General features: G+C 36.2%; 1 protein-coding gene across 1 annotated transcript in view; it reads left to right on the top strand.

Moving 5' to 3' along the window:
* The window catches only part of SRBD1 (S1 RNA binding domain 1), a 225,238-nt gene extending 214,303 nt beyond the window's left edge, over positions 1-10,935 (top strand). The window contains exons 20-21 of the mRNA XM_003926752.4: positions 6,264-6,448; positions 10,026-10,935. Of these exons, the coding sequence (XP_003926801.1) occupies positions 6,264-6,448; positions 10,026-10,315 (475 nt within the window). The 3' untranslated portion in view covers positions 10,316-10,935. The remainder of the gene's footprint in view (positions 1-6,263; positions 6,449-10,025) is intronic.
* The last annotated feature ends 1,374 nt before the right edge of the window (positions 10,936-12,309 follow it).

Below are 12,309 nucleotides of genomic sequence, written 5' to 3'. Positions count from 1 at the left end.
ACCTCCCGGATTCAAGTGATTCTTGCTGCCTCAGCCTCCCAAGTAGCTGGAATTACAGGTGCCTGCCACCATGCCCAGCTAATTTTTTGTATTTTTAGTAGAGACAGGGTTTTACCATGTTGGCCACGCTGGTCTCAAGCTCCTGACCTCAGCCTCCCAAAGTGCTGGGATTATAGGCGTGAGCCACGGCGCCCAGCCTGGGCACTGTCAAAGTATCTATCTGCACATAAAGTCTTACCTCTGAAAGAGCAGATATACCTCTGTAAGCAGAAGACTTCCAATTATACTGACATTACTTAAAATTAGATTGTAAGCTCATTCAAGGCAAAGGCTCTGTTACCTTTCCTAGAATCTTCTTCCACAGGAAATAAATGTTTATTGAATAAAACTGATTATGTTTTCCTAAATTATTTTTAGTTGGTTTCAGCATTTTGTCACATTCCTTTTAAGAGCCTTGACTTTAGCAAATCTTAATCATTTGGGTGGGGAAATGGCATTGTGTGGAAACAACCAGAAAGAGGGTGATCAGGCTGCATATTACTGGGTCGTTGATTTTTTTTTTTTTCTGGTTCTCTTTTGGGAGGGTAATGGTTTATTATTTTTCAGAATGTGAGAAAAATGATTTTTTTATGTTGCTTGTAAATTTATTTCTAAGACAATCCCTACAGCCATTTAGACATCTTTGGAGCAATAATAGCAACATTTCAGTATATGACCCCTTCTTATTTTTATATACTCATACTCATTTAGATGTATATGTACATTTGTTTAAATTATATGATAATTACACAGTATAAAGTGAGTGGTTCTGAAACAGGAAAAACTACGTAATCATTGCTGATTATGTATGGCACTGGTTACTATTTCACTGATCTTAGATACTTGTAGGTAACTATATGAACACTTTTGAACTATTTCTAAAATGTTGATCATCCTAAATCTTTTAGAAGATTTCTGTCAGGACATTTTAACTGGCACTTGTAAAAATGTTTACTCTTATTCACTAATGCTAAATTGCTAAGTAATAGAAATCATAAAATAAAACAGCTTAATAAGGATATGTTTTCCTACATACAATGAGTGCAATATGCAATGAATATCCAGTTTCTGTACATTTATAACAGATCTTTGAAAAAGCAGGAAACATTTAGTAAGTTCTTCAGAAGTTAGAAGCAGATAACAGTCTGATGGTTGTAAACTGAGTCCTTTGGAAGACAAACTGCATTCCTTCATCTCTGACAGCAAATCTTTCTCTTTTTCTTTCTTTCTTTTTTTTTTTTTTTCTGCTACTCATATATGCAGGAGGTGCACCAAGCAATAGCATTTAAAATGCCCCACCCCTGCCCAGATAGCAACATGCCTTTTTAAACTGTATATTCTTTGATCAGAGTCTGGAAGAGCTTTCAGAACAACTTCATGACTCTTTCTGAAGGGGTTACATTTTTTAAATGTTTATCTTAGTATGTTAATTTACTGTAAAAAAAAAAAACGATCTCAGCTGTAATTCTAGTGGAGAATTATTTGCCCTTTCTCTGGTTATTATGCTAAGAAATGCCATTTAAATATTATTTTCACTAGATATCTGTTAGCTGTTAGTACAGTAGGTAATTCTGTGGGCCTCTCCACAAATGAATGATACTTGAATTTATAATTACTTGTATATTTTGCACCAGCATAGATTTTTAAGGATTCTGGTCTTATTCAGTATCTTTGTTTAACAAGGAGGTTAGATGTTTGAAAATGCCAGGTGCAATGGCTCATATCTGTTATCCCAGCACTATGGGAGGCCAAGGTGGGTGGATCTCTTGAGTCCAGAAGTTTGAAACCAGCTTAGGCAACAGAGTGAGACCTCACCTCTACAAAACATTTTTAAAACACAAAAATTAGGTGGGCTTGTGGTTCCAGCTACTTTAGAGGCCAAAGGGGGAGGATCGCTTGAGCCTGGAAGACCAAAGCTGCAGTGAGCTGTGATTGCACCACTGCAACAGCCCCTGAGTGAAAGGGTAAGACCCTGTCTTTAAAAAGTTTGAAAAGATTCCTTGATGATTATTAAAATGTAGCTCACATTGCTGTCCCTTTTATTTGACCGCTGTGGGAGAGCCACCACTTCTTTTGTAAGCTAAATAGTACTGTGATATACTTAACCTGTGTAAATTCAGCTCCTATGTAGATAGCATAAAGGAGCAACAGGTTTTCCTCTTTTGCCACACTGGAATTTATATTCAGTCTTTAATATTAAGAGCAGTAAATTTGAAAATAGAGAGTAATAATTTTAAAGAAATGTATACATAAACGCATATGTTATATATAGAGAAAAATATAGAAACAGTAACAGATTTTTAGAGTAATAAATTATTACTAAACTTTCTTCAATGCCCCACAGTTTGATCTACGTAGTTTTTTAAAAGGCCAGATTTTCTTAGAGTATAAGCTCTCTTTTTAAAGTATTGAATTTTTAATCTGTATTACAAATTATGGCCTGCTCTATCTACCTGTACCTATTCATTTCTAAAATGATGTGTTCTAGCATTTAATTTTTTGCTTGTTGATGTTATTACTTTAAAACTGAGTAAAACTAATGGATGAAAATAATCAAGAATCAAGTAGGAAAGTCTCTTACAAGTGTAGAGAGTGAGTGGACAACTAGATGTACTCTGCCCTTATAGCATGGTTCTTGGTGGTGTTGTAAATCATATGTGTTTTGCCCACAAAGCACATGCTAATAGTAAGTTGTTTTTAAAGTGATTGTGTTGTATCACCATGGTTCTTCTATGCTTTGTAGGGTATCATGTTGCTTTAATGTAATGAACCGAGTCCTCAGCTCCTAAATCTCCATGCTGGAAATGATTACATAAAACTGAATGGCCATGTCTGAAGTCATGAATCTTGAGAATTTCTTATTCTTTGGGAAAAGCCTTACAAGACTTTTCTTATTCTTTGAGGAGAAAAGCCCTATACTTATAACAAGTTTCTGTTGAAAATATTAGCCATTTTAGGTTATATAGCATTCTGTTTGAAAAATAAGCATTAACTCTGCTGCAAGGTCTGTGTTTTAACTTTGTGCACATGTGTGCTTAAAGAACATGATGTACTTATTTGCTGCATTTATGCTACTTTCTTACTTTAAGTAAGATGGATGAAATTACGTATTAAATAAAAACAGCAGCCCAAACAGCAGTCCTTAGCAACCTGAAAAAGCCTTCCAAAAATAGTGGAGAAAATGAGAATATGACTTTAATAATTCATTGACTTTTGAGAGAATTGTCTGTTTACAAGCATGTATATAATAATTTATTTGCGGGTTTACTCAATGTTAAGTTTCTAATGTTAAAAGTAATCTGCTAGTAAATTGTAAAATTACCAAAAGTATTATTTCCCTATCTTAACCAAATATAACACTTTAAATTTTAAATATCTTTTTATACACAGACATAGATATATTGTGTGGCATGAAACTCCAGTTAGAATAACTTCATGGCCTTGGGCAAGTTCTTTAAACTCCCTGAACCTCATTTTTTTTTTCTATATGATGTAATACCTACCTTTTAGGATCATTGTCATGATTAAATGAGAAAAATCTATCTAGAATAATGTCCGACAGATACTTATCACTACATGTTCACTTCTGTATGCCATGCTTCATAATGCAGTATATTTTTATTTGGTACTTTGGAGCTAGAAAGTACTTTGTATTGAGTATTACTTAACACACTCAATTCTAAAGTGAAACTTTATATTGTTTACTACTTATCACACTTAATTCTGAAGTGAAATTTAGAATACATAGAATAAACTTTTCTTAGGGTATTTAAAGTACACATGTTTATTGAGTGGCTACGAAGTATAAACCATTGCTTCCTATCAGATACAGCCGACTATATTTAAAATTGAGTAAGGTAGAGGTCAGTTCAAATGCTATTCCCAGTTCATATTATAGTTCCTCTCCCTTTTGTTGGCTCTGTGTGTGTGTGTCCTTGTTGACTTTAGGAAAGTTTTCAAAATAAAAAGCACTTGACTTTGTAGTCATTTAAAAATAGGGTTGATCAATATGAAGCATTAGCTAGGAGCATAAGTTGGTGCTTTTTTATTGATTTCAGTTACCGATGCCCTCAGGCTTATGTGTGTGAGAATGAAAATGATATATGAAATATGCACCCAGGTTTAACAGACCAATGTTCTTGTTTCGTCTGCAACCACGATGGGCTGAATTTTTTATTTGGAAGTGACTTTGGTAGCAATTAGTACCACCTCTCCCCACCCACTGTCTCTCACACACACATGTACACACATGCAAGCAAACTTAAGATTCTAAGTGGCCTGCTGAGTTAGTGTTTTTGTTATTGCATCCAATACTCATACAGTGCTTTGGGAAGTTTCTGCCATTTAGTTACTTTTAATAATTATAAAAGGCTATTCAAGGTTCTAGACTTACAGCTCATGAGTATACTTTTTGGCATTTTAACAGATGGTTATAAGCCAGAATCTTGAGGATTTTGAAAGATATTCTGTGAAGTAGCTAGTTGCAGACCAATAAAGCCAAGAAGGTGAATACCAGGGAAGCCTGCTCAGCAGGGCATGCGTTATTTAGAAAGTTGTGTAAGGAAGCTGGCTTTGGGAAGAGATTGTCATGTGTCATCTGCCCCATCAGTCAGAGCTCCAGCAGCTGTTCCCTTTCACCAGGACCCTTGTGTGCTACTGTCTATCCATCAGCACTAAGAGATACCAGCTAACTGCCTTCCACCATGCTGGAGAAGCCACAGGCACACAGACTTAATAGTGTTATCTCACTGACCACCAGTTTTGGACGAAAGCTCATTTTCAAAGAGGGAGACTAAACACCAACTTTTTGGTCTTTTATTAAACATTAACCAAAATATATTCTCAAGAGAATTAGTTGAATGCCATGCAGCATGTCCATTTTTGGCCATATATATGACTGTAATAATGTAGGAGGTTTGTACATTTGAATCCAAAGAGTTGCCGTATTTAAATGAGAGAAGAGAGAACTTTCTCTACCAGATGCTGGATTATTATTATCAGAGTATCACTGGAGAGACCTTTCTGGTTCAACATAACAATGCAAAAAAAGACTTAAAACCACAAGCATTCTTTTTTGGATAGTGCAGCGACCTGCCAAATGGGATATATTCCAATTCTGATTATAGACAAACCTCTGACAATTCCCTTTTTCTCCTTCTGTATTCCAGAGGTATCCTTAGAGGAAAAGATTTGAGGGCATTAGTATCACTATCTGCCTGATTACTGTGTTGACATTTTTAAAGTGCCATTAATCATAGGAAATGGAACTTAATGGTGTAGAAAACTACCCAGTCAAGGAATGTCAAGAAAGTAAACTACAGCCCGATATTCACATGAAGTAAAGGGGAAATGCATCTTAACCCTTTAATTATTTTTTTTTCTTACTGAATTTAAAAAGTAACTGAGAGGTAACTGTGCAATCAAAGGTAATGGTAAACATAGCGAAAGAAAATTATAAAAGGCAGATATTTTTATTTTACAAATATTACAGCTACATATTGTATGAAGAATATAAAGATAATATTCATCTTTAGATAGTATAATGTAAGTTTTACCTGCTTCCACTTTGGAAGAGAGTTAATTTTTTTCTATATCCCCTCCCATATTTTTTCTGTCGACTCTGAATACTGAATATATTTGATATAATTTAGTTCATATGAGGCTCAACTTTTGATGGAATTTGAGAGTTATTAAGCTGATGGTATGCTTCACAGGTAATACTGCCATCAAGGTTATACAGAAGTAAAAAGCAATGATATGACACATGAATAGAGTCATTTTTCAAAAGCTGGCAATATTTAACGCATATTTTCTTAGAGTTTGGTGTCATAAATTGCCTATTAGCTAATTTAAATTAAAATGTTTTCCTAACTGAAATTGTAGGAAACAGATAAATATAGATAGCCTTATTTTTAAAATACATGTGACACTAAACTGTAATGAATATTATACTGTAAAGTGTTTTTGGTGCTGACTCTGAGCAGGTGCTTTATTTGATAAGTTGCACCTTTAATCCACTTTAAGAAAAACCTTTAATCCACTCTCTCTCTCTCCCTCAGCCTTGTCTTTTTCAAGACAGTTTACAGCACAGGACACATAATTTTTAATAAAGACTGATTGACGTATGGGTCTAAGATGAATGAATTTTAGGATGATCTGTATAGGGAGATTACAAAAGAGATAATATTATTAAGTGTTGGGCTTTTTATTTTTTTCCACTGCAGGTTTTTATCATCCATTGGAGGGACACTCTGTGAGATTGGAAAGCCTGAAATGCAACAAAAAATAAATTCATTTCTTGAGAAGGAAGGAATAGAGAAAACTGCAGAAAGATTGCAAACAACAGTACACACTTTACAGGTCATCATAGATGGTCTCAGTCAACCTGAAAGCTTTGACTTTCGAACAGGTAAACAATCGAACTTGAATTATAGCACCTTGCATTTGTGTAGCTCCCATTTTCTCTTTTGATCCTCACAGCAATCTTGTGCCATAAGCAAAATGGGTATTATTGCCCCATTTTATACATGAGAAAATTAAAGCATAGTGATCTTCCTTCAAAGTCATTATAGTTAATATCCAGAGCCAAAGCTAGAAGCCAGGTGGTTTCCCTGGACCCCTCGTTTACTGTGGATTTCCCATTTACTAAACTAGATGCATCATATGTGTACTGCTGTGTGCATGGAAGAACACATTTTTTATGGTCCTTTTGTAAGTTGTTTTTATCTCCTGGAAGCCAGAAGTGCAAGGTAAAGTGGTCCCTTCACAAGCCAAAAAGTGAATCTTATTCCTAAATTATAGCCTTCCAAGTTCTTAGATTCTGTGTCATTGAATACATTGAACAAATAAGATAATATCTCTCTGTTGATTTCCCTTCTAATTAAAGTGCTCTCAGCTTTCAGCACAGGTAGATGGTGAGGGAAGTGTAACAACCATAGTTGTCGAGAGCAATGACCCAGTGAAAAAGGATTACAGTATCAAATGACCTACTTCCTAAGGAAGTTTGAATAGGAACCCCTGAGATTTAAATGAATCTGCTCACTAGTCTCATAACCAGTTTTGAAGGTATCATGTTTAGAGCTTGGCTTTTTATTCTGATTTAGGCTGTGTTGAGATTGTTAGATATACTTCTTTGAAAAGGCTTAAAGGAATTTTAAAATACATCCAGCAAGTTCATTGTACTACTCCTTCTTCTGTAGGTTTTTTTTTTAAGTTAAAGAAAAATAAAATAACACCCAGTAACAACTATGCCAAAAAATATGGGAGTAGAAGCCTCCTAGAGGTCCTCCACACAATGTGGTTGCTTCAGGAGACAAATTCATCTCTATTTGGAGGCCTGGTATCCTTTTATGGGAATTTCTTGGGTGGTTTTTAGCAGGAGTACTAAGTAGAGCAGTGGTTCTCAAAAATGTTGGACTTGGAGGTGGTATGCCTACATCCTTTGCATTAGAGGGCTGGCAAAAAATGCTCTAACTGCAGGTGTCCTATATTGGACTTTTGCGTCCATCTTCATTTTTCTGTCATAGTGTCAATTGTTCCAATATCCCAGTTGCATTGTAGACTCAGAGCAAAAATCAACACTAAAATTATATGGTCCAGTTAAACTACTAGCCAAGTTGAGCAGAAAGACAGATGCATCTGGGCTCTGGACTGAGCTTTCCAGTTATTGCAGTGTTTATCAGTGTAAAAGCGAAGTTTTAAATAGGTTGCTTTAGGCAAACTTTGGAACTGACCTTTGCCTTAATGTAAGTCACAATTTTCAAAATGTCTAAGAACTTTCATCTTAGCACTAAACACAACCCCAGGGTGGGGGAGGCATAAAAAAAAAAAAATCATACTTTTTTTTTTTTTTTTTTTTTTTTTTTTTTTTGAGACGGAGTTTCACTCTTGTTACCCAGGCTGGAGTGCAGTGGCGCAATCTCGGCTCACCGCAACCTCCACCTCCCAGGTTCAGGCAATTCTCCTGCCTCAGCCTCCTGAGTAGCTGGGATTACAGGCACGTCCTGCCATGCCCAGCTAATTTTTTGTATTTTTAGTAGAGACGGGGTTTCACCATGTTGACCAGGATGGTCTCGATCTCTTATACTTTTGAGGGGGTAGATAGTATTTTGGGCATTTCCACGTGATGATATTTATGTTACATCTCTTTTCTTCATTTTCTCAAAAATATTTCCTTTCTTATTGCCTCTTTCCTCATACTAATTCTGTCTCTTGTTTTTACCAATGGTGTAATTAATTTCATGTGTATTAACACTATGGTGACTAATTTCCCTAACTGGGTTCATCAGAAGCAGTTCAGACACAGGGTCTGAAAATGCTTGGCTATGAAACTGTTACGGTTTGCATGGTACACAGAGGATTTTCTGATTTCTCAGTGTCCCAGACTGTCTTCAAGAATATGTTAAGTAGTTCCTGACTCTGATTTTCCATGCAAGATTAAACTAAGCAGCTGATCAGGAACCCTTAGGGAATCTGCAGCAGCTGGACCTCTGCAAGAAAAGAGAGAGAATTTCCAAGCATAAAAATAATGCCTATGGGCAGAGGTATGATGGGGACCATCTTACTTCTGCCCCTGATCAGTGACTTAGTTCTACTTTGCTTTGACACAGCCCTAGCCTAGTGGACTATTATATTACTACTGTAGATTACTTGCTTTTGGAATTCACTGCTTTTGCATCAGGTAAAATTCCACAGAATCAATTCCAATTTTAGCATGCTTTTTTTATGGGAACAGTGAGATTTGGAGTTTGAAGAAGGTTTTAATTTTGTTTTACAGGAAAAAGCCTAATTTTTAAAACATCTTGGTATCAGTATGGTTAGACTGGGGGAAGGGAAGAAAGGGGTGACCAGTTGTTAATACAAATGTAAAGGATAGCTTTAACAAGTCATCAGGATAAAGCCAACAGCTGTGGAGGAAAAGGAAATGGAATGGGTGGAAGGGAAAATGAGGCCTTAGTAAAAGGAGATCCAAGCATAGAATGTGTTCTTTGTTATTAGAGTCAACACTCAGTAATCCTAGGAAAGAGGGCCTTCAAGAGAAGCATGGATAAATGGAGTGCACAGATAATCCACAAGCTCCATTTAAAGTGTTAGTTCTAACTGTCTCCTTCATAAAAACGTTTGTTTTTAACTAGAACCATAATGATTCCTTGGCATGCTTTATGCCCACCTTTTGGACAATAATGAACAAAGAAATATATGCTGGGGTGAGCAAGAAAAGAGGGCTATAAGGAACTTGGAAACAGAAATCTGTATCTTCATCATTGTTTCTTGAGCACCCAGCAGAGTGCCTGGCCAGGAAATAATAGAGTTAATAAATGTTTGATGAATTTAATTGAAAAAAGAGAAAGAATTTTAGGTACTACCTCGTCTGGGATTCTGAGCCATAGATAATCAAGAATCCATAAATTTTGATTGAATAAATATATTTGAAATGGGTGACAATTGATTTTCTGAGTTCTAAATTTGTGGGAAGAAGTGTGGAAGAAAGAACATTTAAATTTCATTCACATTTGACCAAATGTTGTTATACTTTCTACCATCTTTAAACAATTTAATAATCCAGGCACTGGGGGGGAAACAAAGAAAAACTTCCAGTCTCTTGTTTCCAAAGGTCTTACTTTCTCAGTGTTTATAGTTTAGCTTTGTATATTTATTAAGAAAATATGTATTCTCATCACCTCTTCTCAGAGAGGAAAATAAGATTGTCTTCTCAATCCTTATGTATAATGCTAGTGTGTACATGTTAGAAGTTGGAGAGAAGAAAGTAAATTTTCTTGAAGTGTTTCTACTGTCTAAATGCTGTCTCCAGCTGATGTATGTGTTCTCTGAAGGTAAGCCTCTGTCTTCAGCTCTTTTTATGTTCCCCCTTAATCTTTAATATTGGTCTGGGCACATAATATGTAATAAGTGCTTATTCACAAAGTTATGTTGTATATAGGAAGTACAGTACCTTATCTACACTTATTTTTTCTCTTTCCTTACAGATTTTGATAAACCCGATTTCAAGAGAAGCATAGTATGCCTGGAAGATCTGCAGGTTGGGACAGTTCTTACAGGCAGAGTCGAGAATGCCACTCTCTTTGGAATTTTTGTGGATATAGGAGTGGGGAAAGCTGGGCTGATTCCCATACGAAATGTAACAGAAGCAAAACTTTCAAAAACAAAGAAGAGAAGGAGCCTTGGACTAGGCCCCGGAGAAAAAGTGGAAGTCCAAGTACTCAACATTGACATCTCCCGATCTAGGATTACTCTGGACCTCATTCGAGTGTTATGAGTGTCCCACTGAAGGCCAAACACTGGTTTAATTTTCTCATTTTTACAGATTGACAAGGATAAGTCAGTTGTTTGTAAATTCTAGTTAGCAGATGAGAAATAATTCACTTAATATTAGAAATATTTTCCAAACACTTGTCTTTGTTTTTTTCTTCTGAATAGAAAACCAACATTTTGATTTCCTTTCCCCTTAAAGAAAACAACTAATGCAGATTCTTACATGGCTTTATGTAGTAAGTTTTCTGACTAAAATTTTGTTTTTTATTTTTTGTAATTTAACTCCTTTTGCATTTTGTATAACAGCTTATTTAACTTCTACTTGCCAACATCTGCCTTGCTGGACTTGTATGGGATTGTCGTCTTGATTTGAGTTGTGTAGATTTTGTTGACACAGTAGGGCTGGGTAGTGTTTAATCCTTCCATTTTATAGATTTTTTTTTAATCAGGCCTTTTGGACTTGATTCATAATTTTGCAATAATCTCTTTTCCCTTGTCATGCAAACCAAAAATATACCAGTAAAGCAGATTCTGACGTGTTCATAGCCATCAAATGAATGGCTCAAAACATTTCTCAAAAGGATATGTGTATTGACCCCAACAATAAAGGTTTGTGGCTAGTGACTTGTTTTTGCTATGTTGATTCAGTGAATGACCTAGATGTCAGTCTTGATGAAAGAAGGTACGGTTTATGTAACCTTTGGAGAAGAGGGAAGCCTTTGGAAATTTGAAGAATAGTTTTGTTTGACTTAGCACAGAATATGTCCTTTCTTAAATCAGAATTTAAACTTCAAATAGGGATAGAAATGGCCTTTTTAAAGATTGAATATAGATCAGGTATATGAGGGGACAAGAAAAACAAATATAAAAAGGAAGTGACTCTTATTCTTTTTATATTCAGTGGAGATGGTAAGGATTAGCATGACCATTCAGGGTCAAAATAAAGCCCACAGTGTACCGGTATCCTGTTCATTCTGACTACTGCTGCTGCTGTTGATTTACCTGATGAAGATACTTTGTGACTGAATGAGTATCTGCTTTTCTCCATGCATGGTAAGTAGGGGGTGTTTTCTAAAGACGACCAGTCTTGTTCTTTTGCCTAGGAAACACCCGTTGTCCTGGCATAATTTTCAATATTGCTTCTCTTTATTCTCAGAGTGCCCCATTTTTTATGATAAATCATACGATCAACTAGTAGTAGTTCTACCTGGTAATTTGCTCTTCTCAAAATATATCCAACTGGTGTACACAAATTTTTTTTTTTGAGGAGTTTCGTTCATTACCCAGGCTGGAGTGCAATGGCGCGATCTTGGCCCATTGCAACCTCTGCCTCCTGGGTTCAAGCAATTCTCCTGCCTCAGCCTCCTGAGCAGCTATGGGACTACAGGCGTACACCACCATGCCCAACTAATTTTTGTATTTTTAGTAGAGACAGGGTTTCACCATGTTGACCAGGATGGTCTCGATCTCTTAACATTGTGATCCACCCACCTCAGCCTCCCAAAGTGCTGGGATTACAGGCGCGAGCCACCATGCCCGGCTACAAATCTTTTTAATGCAGTAGGTTCCTTAAAAGTTGCATATATCAACTTTTTTGATATTTACAGCTATTTGCCTAGCAATTTCATTTCTAAAATGCTTTTTCTCTGTTTCTTACTGGTCTTCAACTGACAGTGGGTCTATCTTAATGTTATAACTTTAAGTTGATCTTCCTGCTCACTGCTCCCCATATTCTTCCAGGTTCATAATCTGTAGATCAATGATGAGTGATGTGTATCTGAAGAATTTTACTCTGAAGCATAATTTCACATGAATGCTTTGGGGAAAGAGCCCTTCTCCCTGGGCACTTCGGGTACAGGAACAAGAGTAGTTGAAAGTATGAAGCTGCTCTGTTGACCTGGCAGCTAAGCCTTCATGGGCATAACAAGAACTTGACATTGCACTAGATTGCATGGTTTATCCCATCCAGCCCAAACATGGTAGAGGCTGGTATAAGGC

The sequence above is a fragment of the Saimiri boliviensis genome, chromosome 1 (genome assembly GCF_048565385.1).
Source record: "Saimiri boliviensis isolate mSaiBol1 chromosome 1, mSaiBol1.pri, whole genome shotgun sequence".
Taxonomy (NCBI): domain Eukaryota; kingdom Metazoa; phylum Chordata; class Mammalia; order Primates; family Cebidae; genus Saimiri; species Saimiri boliviensis.
The sequence above is the reverse complement of the archived record's forward strand: the minus strand, read 5'-3'. Positions and strand labels throughout refer to the sequence as shown.